General features: G+C 37.0%; 1 protein-coding gene across 1 annotated transcript; it reads left to right on the top strand.

Moving 5' to 3' along the window:
- Positions 1-2978: 2978 nt before the first annotated feature.
- LOC146713481 (uncharacterized) lies at positions 2979-3839 on the top strand. Its single transcript, XM_085438245.1, has one exon. It carries the CDS (start codon positions 2979-2981, stop codon positions 3837-3839), a length of 861 nt encoding a protein of 286 aa, XP_085294371.1.
- Positions 3840-21317: the final 17478 nt, after the last annotated feature.

Below are 21317 nucleotides of genomic sequence, written 5' to 3'. Positions count from 1 at the left end.
ATTACCACTACTGTTTCTACACAGAGCAGGGATACTAACCTTTTGCAAAAAGACCACTGAATGAGGATGATTAAGGTCATATTTAGGCATTCACAAGCAGAATGACCTTCCAGGGGAACTCAGACTTACTTTTTAGTATCTACAAATATATTGTTTTTAAGAGGCTCAGAAACAACCACAGCTGTAATAAAAAGATGTACAACAACATCCATTTATTTATAAATGAGTTTTATGTTCAGACAAATATTTACAGTACATAAATGCCCCTGTCTGTTTTAAAAGTTCAAGAAACACATGTCAGAGTACTTTTTAGCACTCCTATCTTATATATGGCTGTTCTTTTGTAGTATATTGTGTATAAGCTGCCTGTAATGAGCTGATCTGCCTGACCAGTGTATATTCTGTTGTCAACCAGATAATAAAAGCACCAAAACACAAGATGTCATCCTTTATTTTCAGCACAATGCAGAATAAAGAGAATTTCTTTGTATCAAACAGTAACATTAAATCAAATAAATTAAATGAATGTTCAAAACATTATAATGCTGTTATTGTCATGATTCAAAAGTCAAAGTGCAGGGTCAAAACCCAGAATCATGACAATAACAGCATTATAAACAGGCTTTATTTCTGCAAATATCTCTGGATAACATGTTTTTTCCAACTATAATCTGGGGCACTGTGTAAATTGTAAAAAAAAAACAAAAGAAAAAACAATGAAATGATTTTCAAATCTCGTAAACCCATATTTTTTTTCAGAATAGAACATAGAAAACAAACCAAATGCGAACTAAGAAGATATCCCATTTTAAGACTGCAGGTTCCCTTAGCCTTATAAACAGCACAGTTGCAAAATGACCAAAACTGGTATCATAGCCTAATGAGCCATTAGCCTGACAATGACTCATGATCATTAAAATTCGAACTACAGTAACCACTAATCATTCTTCATGAGTAATATTTGCCGAGCGTTGAAGAGAAGAATGCAATCACAACATTGTGAGGTGTAAGATGCTATATAAGATAGTACTGTTTGGCTCCCAGTGAATCACAAAAAACACACAATGGAACACTATCAGTCATGGATTGGCCTACCCTGAGCATAAACCTCAACATTATTGAAGCAGGCTGGGATGATCGTTACACAGAACAGAATAAAAGGCAGCCAGCATCCAAAGAAGAACTTTGAACGTCTTTCAGGAAGCCTGGAGAGTTTTTCCTTAAAGAATTTATTAGAAAACTTGTATACAATGAGGCGACCGTGGCTCAGGGGGTTGGGAATCGCATCTGTAACCGGAAGGTCGCCGGTTCAATCCCTGGGCTCTCTGTCCTGGTCGTTGTGTCCTTGGGCAAGACACTTTACCCTACTTGCCTACTGGTGTTGGCCAGAGGGGCCGATGGCGCGATATGGCAGCCTTGCTTCTGTCAGTCTGTCCCAGGGCAGCTGTGGCTACAACTGTAGCTGCCTCCACCAGTGTGTGAATGTGAGAGTGAATGAATAGTGGCATTGTAAAGCCCTTTGGGTGCCTTGAAAAGCGCTATATAAATCCAATCCATTATTATTATAAGTGAGTTTAGGATCTTTTAAAGACTGAAGGTGGTCATTTCAATTATTGACTTTCATGTTTATTATAATTATACAAATGTCCTTGATTGTGTTTACTGGCTTTACACACACACACAAACACACACACAATACAAAGAGTCATAGTGGCAGTGCTTAAATTGAAGGTTATTTGAATTGTGACAAATGTAATGGATGGTTCAGTGAGGGATGCCCACTGATAGTGAAATTTGGAAATGGTGCTCAATTTTCAAAATACAAATTGGTTGACTTAGGATATGTAATTATACTTTATTACCAATTCTCAGTTATTTTTCAGTTTTTGTACTTCCTGAAACTGTGCTTGTTTGCTTATCTCATTACCTGGGTGCTTTTATTTACTAAGTACAAAAACTATGTTTGTGTTGTTATACTGCATTTTTGGGTAAATGTTTTTGCTACATAAAAATATGTAGTTAGAAACTGCAGATGTCTCCCGTAGCAATGCTGCACTCTCACACAGATAATGAAGGATAATTTGCCTGCTGTAGTGTACAGTAATAGAGTTCTACAAAATCCTCTTACATTATGCAAAATCCTCACACGCTCCTGCTGTGTGATACATGACGGGTATCAATCCAAGCAGAAGCATCAGTGAACAACAGACAAGAGTTTTGAGACGTCGAATTAAAAACAAATCCATCAACCAGGTGCGTATGGTTTATGAATGTTAGAATTTGTATTTGTTATTTAAATTTTGGCTATAAATGTTAGCACTTTTTTTGGTAATTAAAGTTAGGATTACATATGACAATGAAAAATTAACTAGTGCCTTGAATGACAAAGGACATATTCTGCGTATGCTTTTCCACTGATGAAAAGTATGTATGTTTTTAATTGTCATAGTTGTGATATGTTGTCACCTTAGGTGGTTTGGTTTGAAATGCAAAAATACAAAACAAGTTTAAATTTGTGGAACTTGGTGCAGCTGGGACATTCAGTGTAAAATCTAACAGAAATTTTATAATTTTACCTTCACACTCAGTTGAAATGTGAACTAAATGAAGCCAAATATTATCTGACTTAAACACTAATTTAATCCTAAAGCCAGAACATTGTTTTTATTTAGAACATTTCTTTTCTTTTTATAAAAAAATATATATGTAAAATAAAACTGCACCAGTTTGAAATTCGTTACATTCAGACAAAGAAGCAAGCATTAGTTTCCAGTATGTTTTTATTCCATTTTTACATTTATTGATTAAGAATAATTCAAAAAGGTAAAAAGGCGTAACCTTTTGAAGGTCATACTCTATGTTAGATAAGCCATCCACTCTTTCCTTTTACTTATTTTCTTCTTTATCATTATAATCATTATTTATGTTTGTTTGTTTGTTTGTTTTTTGCTCTAAAGGTAACATTATATACACGAGAGATGTCAACTAACTCCTCGTCCAACTCCAGTGGTCTTTTGAACAACCTGTACACTACAGTAACCCCTTACATGTACATTGCCAGTGTTACATTGAGGTTCACACTTCTCATCCCTCTCTCCATCCTTGTCCTCTACCTGGGTCACCAACGATGGAAGCAGCAGTGCTCCTTTAAGACAGCAAGCCACTCTGACATCTTCACCTACCACATGGCTGTTATGGAGCTGACTGGGGTCTTGGGCTTCATTGCATTTATTTATGGCTCATCCACTAATTGCTATCAAGTGCAACAAATAGGATCACTTGTGTCTTTCACCCCTTTCTACGGAAGTTCTTTTTTCCATATCCTGACCTGTGTGGAGAGATACTTGGCTGTTGTTCACCCCATCGTCTACCGAGGACTAAGAAATGCTCGTGGAGTTAGGATCAGAAACATCATCATTGGCTGTGCTTGGCTGTTCTGCTTTGGATTGGTGCTCGTCTATCATAATGGACCAAATGTCAGCAACATCATTGTACCATGCATTTTGGGTTTTTCAGTAGTAATCATTTCTTTCTGCAGCCTCTCTGTTCTCTGTGTACTGATTCGCCCAGGGCCAGGGGAAGAAGGCAAGCAAAGGGAGCAGGCTGACCAATTAAAGATGAGAGCTTTTTACACCATTACAGTTGTACTTTGGCTGGTCTTGTTGTGGTTTTCAACACTTTTTATTTTTAGTGTTCTGTCACCCCTGTTGAGTGAATCTGCCACTTGTGTGGTGCAAATGACTGTAGGCATCTTCAACATTCCCTGCAGTTTGGTGTTACCTCTCCTCTTTCTTCAAAGAGAAGGAAAACTTTCATGTTGTTTTTTTAAATGCAGGTAAACATGAGGCTTGGCTTGGATTTAGACCTGGTTTATATAAATATGTAACGTTGGCAATTAAATTAAAACCCTTTACCACAATACAACAAAAGAAATGTGACAAGTCCTCAAAAATCATACATCTTTGTCTGCATAGGCAAAAAGTCAACACAAGTTGTGCCCAATGGCAAAGACTCATTCTGACTGTTGGCAACATCAACAGGCAGTTTTGTTTTTCTTCAGATTTTTGTTTTAGATGCAGGGAGGTTGATGTCCTATTTTTAATCACATGGCTCTAGCTTGATAATGAGTTAGAAGGTAGCTTTGATAAGAGAAGTGTATCCAGTGTTCGATAATTTTCCTGCTGAGCCATTTTAATGCAGGTTTGCATACCTAATGTTGTATGAACATTCATGTAGTGTTTTCATTTATTTAATAACATATGAATATTTGGTGTCCATGTATTGATACAATATCACCATGCAAAATATTGCTAAACTGTGTTTTGTGATTTTCCTCTACCCTAGTGTGTGAATGGGTGGATGACTGGATGTGTAAAGCACTTTGGGGTCCTTAGGGACTAGAAAAGAGCTATACAAATACAGGCCATTTTTTACCATTCACCCTATTAACAGTGTGAATGAAAGATGACTGGGGCAGTATATTATAAAGGTCCAGCCTGTTTTATCTTTGTCCACTATGTTAACTTTCCATTTTCTTTTTGTTGTTTCGTGGGGTGGGGGGGGGGGGGGGGTGTTGTTGCTTTAATTACTTAATTGAGTTAAAAGTTACTTAATTGGATGTAATTAAAAGAAAAAAAAATATAGTGTGTCTATGCAGCCAGTCCGATGACCTTTCTAGGGTGTACCCTACTTAGTCCTTCACAGTTCTTTTTGTCACGGCACTGGGTCTGTGACACAGTGTTTTTGTGTGTTTAAGTATATACTTTAAATATTGTCATTAACCCTCTGGGGTCCAGGCTATAATTGGCGGTTTTTGACTACTTTTAATTTTACCTCTATATTTCACCTTTAAAAACCGTTTATCTTGCCTTGTTTGGTATCATTATTTTCAGCACAACCTCAAATATCTGAAATTTGAGTTTTTTTTGACATACTGAATTAGCACAATTGACTTTCAGAAAAAAAAACTTAAAATCAGAGTAGAAAAAAGTTATATTTTTTACTGTAAAAACCACAAACATGTCTAACAAATCATTTTCATAACCTAAAATGAAAATATAAATTGTACATTTCTAAAACTTATACACAAGTTTTGCAAACAAAAATGTTATATGATAGTATTTACCTAAAAAATGCAGCCAAGGCCTCAGGCGTTTTTTATATAACCATTTAAATCTATATACAGAACAATCAGGTGTGCTGCATCAAATAATGAGGCACACAAATGATTTGTGCCACTACAAAAACTTAGTTTGTGTTCAGTATAAGACAGAGGAGAACAGCACAGGCCTAAACCCTGCAGGTCTGACAACAGGAGGTGCATCAGTCCAGTTTTCCATGTGGAAACAGCTTCCTAAACAACCAAGTGCCATAAGATGCCATATCAATTTTTGATTGGCTGACATGGTAAACTTTAACTCCAATAGGGAAGCGGTGTTTTTTTCTTTTTATACTCGCAAGCGGAGAGTGTTTGCTAGCGCTGTACGTAGAAAGAAGAAGACCACTGTTTATTCAGAAAAAAACGTAGCGTGTATTTTTTTATCATAACTCTGGTTTTACAAGGCCTATCAACACAACTTTAAAACGGTTGTGTAGTTTGACGTCCACATGTTTGACCCAAGTTGAAATGGAGACTCTGGGTCGCTGCATCTTGTAGCTGTGTCGTCTTAAATTGGTCATGTGATTTTGAAGCGTCCTTCCTATTTTCAGTTTTGTTTTTGTTTCGAGTGCTCATGTATAGTGTAGTGCTGTCAATAAATTAAATTTTATAATTTTATAATTTTCTGTAATTAATTGCAGTTATTCGCAATTGCTTGATCAATACACTTTTTCAACTTTATATTTAAGCTTGTAACTGACATTTATGCAATATGATGAAGTAAATGGAGAACAAACACAAAGAATGCATGCTTAAATTCGAAGAGAATTTGAATAGCTTTCTTTAATCTTTTAGCACAGGTTCTCTCCTGTGAAATGCAATTTTTAGAAAAATGTTTAATATGCTAATACTTAATACGTATAATATATATTAATGCTGTCAAACAATTACAACTTTTTATCAGATTCATCTCAGGGTTACTGTGGATTAATTTGATTAATCACAATTAAATATCATTCATTTTTATTTATATTAACCACATTTCATTTTGCATGAGCAAACAAACTTGAGAAAAAAGGGGAAATATACACACTTATCACGTTTATTGAACATCTTGAACATTCGTGTTAACAAAAAAACTCTGTAAACATTTATCCACTCTCTCTCTCTGTCACTCTTGGGGATGCACTTCAAGTCCTTGAGACAAGGAACCAAAGCTATGTAAAGCACATGTTCTCAACAATATTAACAGGTCTGCAATTTGTTGCAATCCACTTGGCAATTGTGTCAGTCAATATGTCCGAGGTAGACTTACTGAGTCCCCGATGCTGGATGACGCATTAGCCAGAGTGCTAGCAGCATCCCCGACTAACGTATGCTTCGCGTCAATGTGATATTTTAAGCTGGAGATGCTTCAGTGAAAAGAAAATTTCCAATTTCCCATCGAGAGGGCCAATGTGAGTTTATCATCTTCCAAATTGAGTTTATTGGCTCAGCTGCCCATCACAACACAAATCTACTGCCCAGTTGCGCATGTGCAAAGGTAATTTTACATGAACAAATTGCCAGAAATGGGTTGACAGAAACATGTCAAGGATTTTGAGGCATTCTGAAGTCCAGATGTCTTAAAAGCATTACATTTTTTTATCTCGTTAATTGTGATGACAGTTTAAGCTGCGTTAACGCGTTAATTTTGACAGGACTAGTTTTGTGTTTCTAAGTTCTAAAAAATGCCATCTTTAAGTTTAATACTCTGTCTCAGAGTCCTGCGTTTGGGTCCAACCCCTGCCTGCCACACAGCTCAATGTGACACTTTTTTCTGCCAAGTTTGTTTGTTTGTCCACCTAACAAGCATGCTGTATCAAGGAGTTTCTTTGTCCTATGTACACACAGTCTGCATGACACTGCTTAATTTGAATGAACACCGACTTTAACTTTTTTTTTTTTTTTTTTTTTGTCCCTTTTGGATCTATAGCCATCAGAATTGTTGTCTTAAGGCCAAGAAAGATGCCAAGCGGATTTATTTTACCAAGTGGATCATCATGGCCTTGCCATATTGGTCCATTTGATTGACCTTTATTATAATTATGAATTTATTTTATTTTCAGTTGCTACAAACGGGACAGACATGACTGTGGGATAGGACAGGGAGAAAGAACGAAAGAAAGAGAGGGAGAGAAAGAAAGAAAACCAAAGGGGAGATAAGACGATGAGAAGGGGGGGAAGAGAGAAAAAAACAAACAAACAAAAAAAAAAAAAACTCCTGGGTCACCTGTATGGAGAAAAAAAAAGAGGAGGCAGCAAACAACAAAGAGCAACATAATAAGAAAAAAAAAGCACCATCACAATAAACTAGCTAGCCGTAGATATCAATAGTTACTAAATAATAAACGATATTGTGCAGCACACAAGATAGACAGCGCACAGTGTGCTTTGAGGCAGCAGCCAAGAAAGCTGTAGTCCGTGTCTGTGAATACCCATGTGTACACCTGTGTGCATACCTGTGTGGATCAGCATGCTTGCATTCCAAAGGTTTCTCCATGTAATGATCTGCTAGGGAGTGTGGGGGAGCCACAGCCCCGTCCTTTATGGCATCAAGCAGGCATGGAGGAGATCAAAACTCCAGACATCCAGAGGCCCCCAGAACACAAGAGACCAAGGAAGACCCACAGAGGGGCAGCCGCGCCACTGTCCCAGTAAGAGCTGAGGAGAGTCCCAGATGAGGGCTCATTCAGCAGCCACGGAGCAGAAGCTAGGGGGGCCTTTTGTTGTGGGCAGTCTGAGGTACACCTGTGCACTACTCATGATGTCAGATCAGCATCCTGATGTGGCACACCTGTGAGGTGGGATGGATTATCTCAATATAGCAGATGTGCCCACTGCCACACATTTGGACTGATTTGTGACCACTGTTTGGGAGGGATGGTTATATTGTGTATCTGGAATGAATTTTAGGTCTCTACGTCCATCCCATGGGGAATGGGAGCAGTAACAAAGGTGTTGCGTTTATATTTTTGTTGAGTGTATTTGCTCCAAGGCAGGTTGGAGTCATTGTTTTGTGTTGTTTAAGCACAAAACAATGCTTTGGATTAATGGGTGCATATAATGTTTTATCAGCTAATAATACATTTATCCTAATTTTATGCTGTGTGGTTTTTGCAATATTAATCATAACTTTTTGCAGCCTTTCTGTTCTTTGTGTTCTGATTCGCCCAAGACTCGGGGAAAGTGGCAGGGAAAAGGAGAAGGCTGACCAATTGAAGTTGATAGCTTTTCACACCATCACAGCTATACTGGGTGTTCTATGGTTGTGTTGTATATCATATCTTATTGGCATTGCCCTGAATGAGTCAACCTTTTTGAGTAAAGATGTCAAGTGTGTAATAGATATGACCATAAACTGGTTCAACCTGCCCAGCTCTTTGATATTACTTCTACTGTATCTACAAAGGACAGGAAAACTTTCATACCAATGAGTGAACACGGGGCCCATATATATGGAACATTTTCTAAAATCTTCTTTTTTTTTTCTTCAGTGGGTAGATAACAGCATTTTTAAAATAACCAGGGATTTCACCAAATACAAGTAAAGCATGGTGAGCACAAAGGGACTGAAAGATAGGACAGGCATAGATGGAACAAAATGAGAGACCAGGAGTATGCTTTCATTAAGTCAACTAATTTTGGCAGCTCAGGGAAAGCAATTTCTGCTTGAGAAACATACAATGAAGATCCTGAAGGATTTCTTGGTCACTATTGTTATTGGGTGCAATATAAATTAAACAGAACTGAATTTCTCATATTACTGGATTTTTCTACAAGAAGAAAGACAGTTTTCACATGCTTCTTTTGTTATGGTCAACGTGTATTGAAATCCCAGACTACATTAAATCAGGACAGCCTCATAGTGAAAGATAAAAAGTCACTCAACTCTTTTCAGAATAAACATTTTGAAGCATGTGGATGATTTACTAACAGCAGCAATTTCAAACAATGAAAATTTTCTGCACTTTGAATAACATTGGAAACAGGAAAAAAATCTATTTATGTATTCATTTATTTCTTTAGTTATCTGTTGCTGGTTCAAAGCAAGACAGTGGGGAAACACGCAAGGAAGAAGAAATACTTTGATTTTGCACTTCAGTAGAAACTAAACAAATTATTATCTTGCTGCTTAATTCCTTCACAGGGTAAAATATAACTTACTGGCATTTGCTGTGAGACAGTCTTGTTGCTGTCTTCTCTATCATACAGAAACTTACTCTTCATTTGTCCTTTTTCTCCTTAGAACTGCGGTTCATAGCTCTGTAGGTTAATTTCTTGTTGAAATGCTGCCTGTATTTGTGACTTCTCAGAATCCCTTGTTCATTATATGGACACTGTTATGACTTTACTTCTCTTTCCTCTCTTGTCTTATTCCTGGGTTACCAGGCAGCAGTACTCCAGCAGTCACTGGCAGGTGCATCATGTCGTTGGATAAATATGGAGCATAATTAAAAAGTTAAGAGTTTTACATTTTACATTGTAGAGTTTAGATTTTGAAATTATATTTTAGTTCTTTAATTTCATATGAACTAATAGGTTCCTTTGTCTTATATTCATTTTAGTAAGTAGTAAGGCTTTCACAATGCTTTCTATAGACCTTGCGTGTCATCATTTGTATGTCTGATATGTCCCATTTGATTGTATGTTAATTCGTGGTGTCTAAACATAACCTCAAACCCTAAAGCCATTTAAAGCAGTTCCAGCACAAAAACACAAGACGTCATGTCTGGGTTGAATTGCCATTGGATTTGAATGCTGCATTCAAATTGTGTCTTTAATATGCAGATCGAATTGTGGAGTGCTATTGTATTGTAACCTAATGAATAAAATAAATGTGCAATATTTTTTAGTTGTAAGATTGCTGCAATTTACACTGCAAGTGTGGGAGATACATATAACTAATTAAATGTTTAGCTGCATAACTTCTCCATAGTGCTTGAACAGCTGATGTGCCCTCCAGCTGCACTGTGTGCACTCTCTCTGACCGATGCAATGATGGATAATTTGAAAAGAAAATTTGCCTGATGAAGGTCATTAATTAAATGTTGCTATTTGACAGAAGCTCGCAAAGTATCTGTTATGAAAACAGGGGAAGGAGGGAGAGAAAACATGCAGTCTCACCAATCAAAGCAGAGAGCTTTCCAAACCTTCATAGTTGTAACCAGCACTGTGTGGTTGTCATTTGCTGGACTCCTTGTTTCCAATGCTGTTTATTGGTCCCCTCAGGTGAGCGACACTGTAAGAAGTGCAGTGGTGCATACTTGTTTTACCTGCCCAGCTGTTCAGTCTTACCTCTGCTGTATCTGCACAGGGCAGGAAAACTCTGAAGTTGCTCTTTAAACAATGAGCAAACCCTTACTATTCCAATAACATTTTTCTTGATTTAAGTGTGTTCTGCTTTGTTTTTCCAAATATACAAAATGTATGAGGTGGAAAGCATGACTTTTTATTTAGGCAAAAGAGAATTTCAGGGTTTTTACATTAAAGCCTTTATAATTTAGGGGACTCAAAGACAATATGACTTGGGTTTTGAAGTCCATCCATCCATCCATCCATTCGCTTCCGCTTATCCTTTTCAGGGTTGCGGGGGGTGCTGGAGCCTATCCCAGCTGTCATAGGGCGAGAGGCGGGGTACACCCTGGACAGGTCGCCAGTCTGTCGCAGGGCCAACACACAGGGACAGACAACCATTCGCACTCACATTCATTCGCACATTCACAGCTAGTGACAATTTGGATTATCCAATTAACCTATCCCCACAAGCTGCATGTCTTTGGACGGTGGGAGGAAGCCGGAGTACCCGGAGGGAACCCACGCAAACACGGGGAGAACATGCAAACTCCACACAGAAAGACCCCGGCCTGATGATGGAATTGAACTCAGGGCCTTCTTGCTGTGCGGCAACAGTGCTAACCACTGTGCCACCGTGCTGCCGGGTTTTGAAGTCATTATTTGTTATATAGGATGGATTTTTTGTTAATTACTATCTTGCTGTGATGGTTCTGGGTCTTTTGACGCAGCATTTTGAGCTTCATGCCCTTTTGTATCACAGTGTTCTAGTTTGTAGAGTTTAAGCTTCATTTAGTTCTGCTTGAATTCTGTTTCCCTATTTAATTATTATTTAGTGTTGTCTCAGTTCGCCTTGTCCCATTGTTTTTTTAGTTTACCACCAGCCATAATGAATGGCTCAATTTTTGTTAAGAATCCTGTTTTGCATTTGTGTGCATTTGGTTCCTCTACTCGCTATCACCCACCGTCTGACCCTGACACATGCAATTAATTCTACTGATCCTCTTATTTATAGTTTTGTCTTGAGCACATAAAGCACCATTTAGTTCTGACTGTATAAACCTATGCATAACATCTGCAATTATATTCATTCTGTTCATTTACTTATTTTAGCTGTTAGATATATTAGTAAATTCTTTGTATTTTGTGTTTCTGATTTGTGTAAATTGTGTAAATGTGGGGCTGATAATGTAATATTCTGCTATTCTGCAAAGTTACTTATATGTTTCATTTGAGATTAACATTGTCACACTGAGGAAGCTGCTACCATTATTGGTTGACCACTAGTACACGTGTGTGATGTAATTAATGAATCTTAACCCTTTGATTGAATGTTTGAAATATTGATGCATTTCCTGTGTGCATGCATTGTACATGACAAGTATTCAACCTAATGAAGGTTGAATACAGAACCATATTGTAAATTAATAAATATATCAGTGTGTGAAATAGCATTTATAAACGTCACAAAGTTTATACACAACTGGTTTAGTGCTTATTAAAATGAGTCTTAGGAAAGTAATGTACACCGCTGAACATCTGGTCTTGAACATTATGATGAAAAATAAGAAAAACACCAATGGTTTTAACCAGACTTTTTCAAGTCTGGATATTTCAAGTGGATATTTAAGTTTTAAACCGCCTGATTCTCTTTTCCCAAGTATACAGCGCTACAGGGCCCTTCTTTAGCTGCCCAACTGCTGGTTAAGATGTGGTTAAGATGAAATGTGGCTGTGTATGCCTTGTTTTAACTACATCATGTAACTATGCTGTTTAATTCCTTAATTCAAGACTTCATGATAACTTCAAAGATCAGCTAGAATATCATCAGCAGTACAGATGGCACACAAAGACACACACAGCACAAACAGATGAAGTCCAGCCTGAATGACTATTAAATCTGAATATGGTATTCAAAGTCTCTTAATGTGTATCTAAATTGTTTTTGCAATCAAATGTTGTACTATATTTGCAAATATTTATTTTTGACCTGTATACAGGCCCAGCTGAAGTATAATGTGCTTCTAAGATTCACAATGATTCAAGCAAAATGACGTTTTCACGCAAAAAGCAGACAGTGCTGCTGTGTGATGTATTTGAATCATCAGGCAGTGGCATCAATGCACATGAGAATAGCAGTTAGTGAGTTGGAGACTCTGATTGAGGACAAGAAGAAACAATGCTACCAAAAAGGTGGATATTTAAGTTCTTATTTATCTGTGGTTGAATCATGCCGTTAGATATTTCTTAAAGTTTAATCACTTATTGATTTGATTTTTACTCATAAATAACAAATGTGCGTGAGTGAAAATAGTATTTTTTTTTATTGTGCAGTATCAGGTGTAGCCTGCTGTCATGGTCCTGAGTTGTTGGACCCAGTGTTTTGAGTTTTCTTGTGTTTTTGTCATTATATGGTTAATTTCATTTGGTTAGTCTTAAGTTTATTCTATATAGCATGTAGGTTGCTCTGTTTAGCTTTTTATTATTAGATTCTCACTTGTGTCTTTCCCCTCTGACTCTCTCTGTCTGTGTTATGTGTTTGTGTGAGTTCTTGCCCTGTGTTTCCCCTTGTGTTGTTTTCTATCATATTTATCTATGTTTCCCCAGACCATAATGTCTTCTCTCTCTTATGTTCCCTCTCTCTGCCTTTCCTCTGCCCCTGTGTCACGTTCCTCTGTTTCCTGTTTTATTGTGAAGGCCTCATGTTTCCATGTTCAGCGTGTCTTGTTTTGCTTCCTCTGTTTGTGTCATGTTAACCCTTTAAGACCTACCATAGAACCAAGTCCGCCAGAGCTTATATTATATTTTTACCTGCTGTGGTGCCATTTTTGGGAGCATTTCAAGTTGCTATACATCAATACAACCATTATAGCCCAGATTTTAATAATATGTATTCATTAAGTGCATAGTAATTACATAAATTGCAAAAAAGTGCAATAAACTACAAAAAAAATTGAAAATCGTTTTTGCTTTTTTAACATATATTTGTAGATAGAGAAATTTAAGAGGCTTATCCCTCAAAACTGTAAATACAAAAAAGTTGCACAAAATAGTTTCCCACCACAGGAAATTTATTTTGAGTGTCTTCATAGTTTTATTTTTGAAATGCACCAATTTTTATACACTGCAGGAAAAACGAAAATAAATATTATAATGCAAATTTGCAAAAAAACAGCATATGCATCAAAATAAACTATTTCCAGCAGTGCAATATGAGTCCTAAGCATCCCAGAAACGACACAGAAAGTCATAAAGTCAAAGATAACTTTTATGAAGACCAGTATATGCCCTGAGGCCCTGATCATAAAAAAGACTACATTTCCGCGAAAATGACGTCACTTCCGGTTTCGGGCAGGTAATGGCGGAAATGCAAAAGTTCGCGCTGACGTCTATTCCAACGTAGGAAGTGTTATGAACAGATGATCGGATCGGCAAAGCCTGTTTCTGGAATATTATGTTTTTGTTCCTGCAAGCGCTTTTTATGCAGTTTTTGCAAAGCTTTATGTGGAAGGAAACCGTGAGCTAGGACAAGCTGATGGCATAAGATGTAAGTACAACTCCTCCGGTTTCATATGCAAAAAAATTTTTTGCGCTAGCTTACGTGGTTGCAGAGCTACTGGGATTTAAAAATAGTTACGCAAAACAGAGCGTGTCCGCTCCGATCGGCTGTAAAGGGTTAATTCGTGTCAGCTGTGTTCCCTGTGTGTCCTCGTGTCTCTCACTATCCTTCTGTGTATTTATGTCAGCATCTCCCTCATGGCTGTGTGTCTTGTATACCCACTACAGCCTGTACATACTTATAGTTGTAGCATATTCATAACATACCTTCATACCGTGTACATTGTAACATACCCATAATAGACCCATTTTTGTACCCTCATACCTATAACAGACCAATTTCTGTAATATATTTATATACCTATATTATTGCTGATCTATATTGTAAAATATCTATATCATGGCTAAAGCACTTCTGGATGGATGCAAACTGCATTTCGTTGCCTTGGACTTGTGACATGTGCAATGACAATCAATAAAGTTGAATTCTATTCTATTCTATTCTTGCCCGTTGTGTTTAGATTCCCCAGTTTAGTGTTGGTATCACTTTTTACCCCAGAGCAATTAAAGCTGTGTTTTTGAGTTTAAGTGCTGTCTCAGTGAGACTGCATTTTCTGTCATTTCTTGGCTGTATTACACAACCACATCATGACACATAATTTGTTTTGTGATATTAGATCATAATCACAAGTAAGCAACTCATGAAAAATGTGGGAAAATCTTATTTTGTTAGTTTGAATAATTATAATACACAATTTCTGTTTGATAGCGTGAGCAGACTTCTTAAACCTCTGCATAACACTTTAGGATGTATTTACTGGCAAGATCAACAGTATCAGTTCACAGTTCATGTCTGTAACCCTCTGAATGTAGACTAATAGACTATGTGCACGTTAGCATATGCTACTTCCGGTGCGGAAACTCCTGTGGGGAGCTTTGTTTCCAGTGTCCTATTCGCGCCTGGTTTACGGTCCAAAACAAGTTAAGCAAATGAATGAATCAAGCGGCGATTTACATTTCTATATATGTCTCGGGCGTTTACCCAATATATCTGTAAATGATGTCCATCGACTTGTCAATATTTTTCCCCCGCGTCTCAGAGCAAAAGAGAAAAGGGATTCAAATGTTATAATTCTCAGTCTCTGTAAACAGCTGTCGCTCGTTTATTGCGGGTGTTATGTTCTAAAAATAACCAGCGATAGGTGAAATCAAGTAGCCAATTTTATTTTTTGACGTTGCAAAACGTTTCACGGAGGAGATCGTCTGCAGCGATCAGGACGCAGGACACAATGTGATGTAAAAAAAAAAAAAGCATGCAAACTTGCACTAAAAAATCCGCGAAACAGCGAGGTGAAAGGTGAACCACGTTATAGCGAGGGACCGCTGTAATTTTGAAGGTAAGTCACAACATACCCTTCGTAAATACTAATATATAGAAACCCTTACCAGTAATCATTCATTTTTGAGTGGCTTTTTTTCAGACTAGCTGATATCGACATAATGGGAAAACATCTGGTTTGACTATTCTTCACCTGTAGTTTGAATGCTGAACATTTGCCTGTTTAAATCATAAGACCAGTCACTATACAGAGATGTGCTTCTGAATGTGGACGATGTGTCTTCTGCTGCAGTAATGCAGTTCTGCTTGTGCTGAGTAATGTAAACAAGTCATTGATCTAAACTCCTTAAACGTCAAAATTGATCATTAGATTTTTTTATGACACAACAGTGGTGAGTGTTCCCACCTTCTGCTCTTTGTAACTTAACGCGATCTTTCCGTTTTCGAGTTTTGGACATGATTTTGGAGTATATCTTCGCAGTAGCGATTGACCGCAAAGTAAAGCTGCAGGAAATGTACAATGCACCCTACATCCGGTCTCATACCAGGAAGTTAGCATTTTCTCGTGCACAGGGTCTATTGCCTCAACAGATATTTATATTGTCTGATAGATGCACATTTCTTCCTGTCGAACAGAGAGTATCCTTCCTAAATTCATTAAAGAAGTTCTGCCTGTCATCTCCCCTGGCCTCTCTCTTTTATAAATTAATGCCTTGAATCTCAAATAATCTTCACACTTATGCAACACATACTTCAGAATTCAAATCCGTCTCATTTGCACCCCTCACAACCTCAACAGTCTCAACAGCCTCCGTTGCCTCAGGGAATGCATGTCTGCCATTACCAAATGGATGCATTCAAATATCCTCAGTCTAATTCTGGTAAAACTGAGGCTCTAGTGCTCAGCCCTAAAGTTTCTTTAGGAGGTCAATCCCTATATGGACCCCATCACCAGTAACATCAAGTCATCTGCTAAAAGCTGTTGAATCATTTGATTATTTAGGGTCCTGTGCATTAAAGTAATAAATCAAGAAAATGACTTGTCATTTCAATGCACATCTGTTTTCACTGAGAGGTTATTTGAATACTGTCATTTAATGGATTAGCAGATTCAAACAGTGGCCTGGAAATGAGTTCCAATCCAATGCTTGATCTAACAAAATGCATTTATATTAGATCAGGAATATAAACATGACATTTGCAAACTGAATATTTCTGCTAATGTATTTTGTAATGCTTTATATTATTATTTCTATTTAAAGTAAGATTACACAGTATAAAAAATAAATGAATACATTTTAAAAGATCAAAATAACTTTGGTAGACATAACTTACACGAGGTCGGTTAGCAAAACATTAGATTTTTGCTGTTTCTTTAGTCATTAGAAACAGCTGCAGCAAGACTTTGCATAAAATAATCTGACACGTGTGGTAAAAAAATACTTGGAATAGAGAATCTGACCACTGTAATTCTGAGTAATGGAGCCCCAGAATGTCCTTTTGCATAATACGAAAAGCCCACATATTTCTGCTGCTGTAACAGTGAGCGTCATCAACACACGCAGAGGCATCAGTGCATATCAGTCAGTGAGGTTGAAGAGGTCATTAAAGACAAGCATAACACTGCGAATAAGGTGAGTGTTCTCTGACATAACATTTTTAAATTCTCTTTCCACAGATAATCAAGTGTCTCTTTATTTCTTAAAATATTGGTATTTAATGAAAAAGACTGCAGACAGTCTTCAGGAAATATTTGGGATTTTCTACACATATTTTTAAACATTTTAATTTAGTATTTGTCTCAGTTAGCTTACTCATCACTCTGAGTAGCAAGTGGCTCCATAGTGTATTGGTGAAGTTTGCCCAACAAGTTGAAGGTCCCCAGCCAGATCCTGGGAAGTGAGGCAAAAGCCCTTTGGGATTGCATCACAAAGGAGATGTGGCATAAAACCAAGCATACTGCTCTCTGCCACCTGATACCTGCTGTGGTGACCCGAGAGAAGATGAAAGAAGCTTCATCATTTTGAAATAGATTTAAATCAACAATATTAGAAGCCTTGAGCTTACTTTTTTATTAATGCAAACTGCTACACAATGTTATTGAAAAATAATGACCAATCAATACGTTGATAATTAAAGTGGGTATGCATCATGCTGCATCACTTTAAATACTATTTTGAAAGAGCTGTAAACAGAAACAAAGAAAATATCTAGTGAGACCAAGTGAGGCAGAACTATTTAGTAATAGCACAGCATAGTAATAATTTAATTGACTGTGTTACTGTTCTTATTGCATTTATGAGTAATTTGAAACTGGAATTTTCCAATTTCGGAATTTTTCAATTTTGTGTTTCATTTGGGTGAATATATTATTTGCATAAATGACGTATGTGGGCATGTCATTAAAAATAACAATGATAACCAGTTAAATCATTGACAATTTATATAAACTAAAAATAAAGATTCCATATGAGTCATGCCGGTAACACTGCTTTTGGTGGGATGGTAAATCCGTTGGGCATCTTTCTTTGCCTTTAGACAATAATTCTGATGGCAAAAGAGCCAAACGGGACAGGCAAAAAAAAAACAAAAAAAAACACTGCTTTTGCCAGCTAAATATCTAAACTTTTCTGCTCCCCTTCAGAATCTTTTCTTTAGTAAAAGTAGCAACAAAATAGATGAAAAAACCCTTCACTATACAAAATTTATATAACTGGCAAGTTGTACAAAAAATATTTAGAAGAAAAGTGAATATTCTATGGAAAAACATTCATCAGTGTTATACTGATTCACATTTTATTAATCTATAGTAGTTCATCATATTTTATAAAGTCATATGTGTGTTCTGGCTTAGGACCATGTAATACCTTCCCCATACATATTCCACTGTAATCACAAATAAACAGAGTTCAGCCTGCTTTCAGAAATAATAGCTAACTGTGAACACAAACACCAGACGCTTTATGACAGAATGCTGTTTGTGATCACTTTATGCTGGCATAAAAGGCATTTAGCTGTTGATGAATCATATGATCTTCATGCCAAATCAGTCAAGGCCCAGGTTAGCAACAATTGTCACTACCACAGCTGGCATGCTGCTGATGCCATTTTGTATTACTGCTTAGTACAGAAAATGCCACTTTTCACAGTGGGGAGTAATGCGTGTTACTAGTTGCACCCACTTGACACAGGTATGAAAACCAATTGTTTTACATCACAGTTGCTTAACTGTCTGTCCTTCTTTTTAACTTTTCCCTCCTCATATTCTACTCATTCTTTAAATTTAATTTTCTCCTCAGACCTACGCGATTTACAACAGAAATGTCAGTTAATGCTACATCAAACTATCTTCAGGACTACATCTACTACACAGCTGGCAGCATAATGTTCACTACCATCACTGCATTGAGAATCATCCTCCTTCTACCTCTCTGTGCCTTCGTCCTTTATCTGGGTCACCAACAATGGAAGCAGCAGCGTTCATTTAAAACAGCTAGCCACGCTGACATTTTCACCTATCACATGGCTGCCATGGAGCTCATCTTTGTCATGGGAGTCTTCCTTAGCTTTGGTGGCACATGCACTAATCAATCCGTGATTGCAGCTGTCGGATCAATAGCTAGTTTGATTCCTTATTTTGGAGAGATTCTTTTTCATGTCCTGACCTGTGTAGCGCACTACTTGGCTGTTGTCCACCCCATTATCTACATGGGTTTAAGAACTCCTCGTGGTGTCAGGATCAGAAACATCACCATTGGTTGCGTTTGGCTTCTGTGCTTTGGACTGATAGGTGCTGATGCTCTATTAACCCCTAACAACAACTACATCCAAGAGCTCTGCCTTTTGGTTCTCTCCATAATAACTCTATCTTTCTGCAGTGTCTCTGTTCTCTGTGCTTTGATTCGCCCAGGGCCAGAGGAAGGAGGCAAACAAAAAGACCAAGTTCACCAAATAAAACAGAGAGCTTTCTATACAATTGCAACTATAACCTGTGCTGTGTGGTTGTGGTTTGCTGGGCATCTTATTTCCATTGCCATTAGCATGTCACCTTTATTGAGCATTAATGTCAAGTATGTACTGTTAGTGAGTACAGCTTGGTTTAACCTCCCCAGCTGTTTGGTGTTACCTCTGCTGTATCTATACAAGGAAAGAAAACTTTCATAGGTCTGTTTTAACAATAAGTGAAAAGAAGGATTGGGTTTGAATATATCAGCTGCCAAACACTGTGATACCGTCACAAAAACACTGTGTGATGAACCGAAGATTTCAATTTTTGATTCATCAATCTGTAATACCTTCTTCCAGTCTGGTGGTGTTTCATACCTCAGGCAAGCCTCTTTGTCTTATTCTAACATCTTAGCAACGGCTTTCTTGCTGCATCTCATCCTGTCAAACAGCTCGAAGTCTTCTCTTCAAAGTTGAAACTGAGACCTGCTTACTATGACCACTATTACTTTGAGCTTGAAGCTGTTTTCCCGTTATTAGGACAAAACAAGCTGTTAACTTTCAGAAACTTGTCCTCTGATTCAGCTGTGGCTTTAGGTCTGCAAGACGTCTTCATATTCCGAAGGTATGATACCACAGTGTGTTTCAGCACTTCTTTTATACAGACAGAAGCGGTTGTAAGTAATCTTGAAAAATTGGAACACCAGGAATTAGTAGCACCAGCTTAGGCTTGAACAACTTGCTGCTTTAATTATTTGAGCAACATAAATTGCAAAAAATAACTGGGGAAATTGGGATGGCAGCTTAGGTTAATATTGACATTAGCATAAAACAAAGACACAAATGGTGTCCATTAAAACTATTATGGAAAGGAGGCACTCGCTTAACTTCAACAGCATTAAGAAACTGTTGAGTGTGTAAAAAAAAAAAGTGTAAACAGTTATGAATGGAATCACATAAAACTTAACATTTGGTCAGCTAGAAGAATATTAAGAATGAAAAAAAAAATATCTGGAAAAAAAAAACAAACATGTAACAATGAAAGTTTTAAACTGCAGAGACCTTTTCTAAGGTGTTTGTGTAGTAACTGATCTTATATTATATACAGCACCTTTTGTTTAATAAATATCCATGTGTTGTTTAGTCAGAGTGAGGTTTCTGTAGAACATCTAGGATAGTAGAGTCATTTGCGGTTGCATATTGTGCATTTGACAGCATAGTTTTAGATGTTTATCAGTTCGCTTATTTCCCACCTTAACATTGTAACAATCAAGCATTTACAGTAGTTAGGCTCAATCAAACTGTCCTCGCAGTTCAGATATGTCTTCACAATGTTGTTTCAACTGGTCCTGTTCCTTAAACTGGTAATGATTGTTAAACTGGCACTCCCAACAGCCATATCCACACTTTGTTGTATACTAAATATGTCATTCTTCCATTCAAAGATACCAAATTAACATACATTGTGATTCAAGTCTTAATTTGTATACTTATTATTCACTACTAAAAGTGATTGAACGTATTTCTCACCTTGCTAATAACAATGACAGCTCAGGTTGTGAATCAGGTATTGGAGACAATGCTCTGTGAACTATGTGTATTGCTGTATTAAAATGAACACCTGTTGTTATTTATGGGTTACCTAAGTCCTGTTAAATGTAATGAATTGGTGGGTTCATGTAGAGCTACTGATATAGAAATAAAGTAAATCAATAAGTAATAATAATGATACCAATAATAATGATAATGATTGCAAAATCATTACGTATTCTCATATCCTCGTGATTGAATTAAACACAGATGTGAAAAGTTCTGCTTTTGTTACATTTTTGGGTGATCATTTCGAGTTTATCATTGTTTTTCTCTACTGACTAGAAAAATGAAAAACAAACTAATCTAAATAAAAACTGAGTTATCATAGTAGGAAAGACAAAATCTGTGACATTCAAAAAGTCTTTGGTCATTATTGTTTGTGTAAAATTAGTCATCTGTTGTATACATATTTTAGTACAGAGTACCATTTTGATTTAAGAATGAAAGGCC

The sequence above is a fragment of the Copadichromis virginalis genome, linkage group LG3 (genome assembly GCF_057382275.1).
Source record: "Copadichromis virginalis isolate Kocher_CV1m ecotype Utaka linkage group LG3, C_Virginalis_male_GT1.1, whole genome shotgun sequence".
In the NCBI taxonomy this organism is placed as follows: Eukaryota; Metazoa; Chordata; class Actinopteri; order Cichliformes; family Cichlidae; genus Copadichromis; species Copadichromis virginalis.
This window is presented reverse-complemented; position numbering and strand designations above follow the sequence as displayed.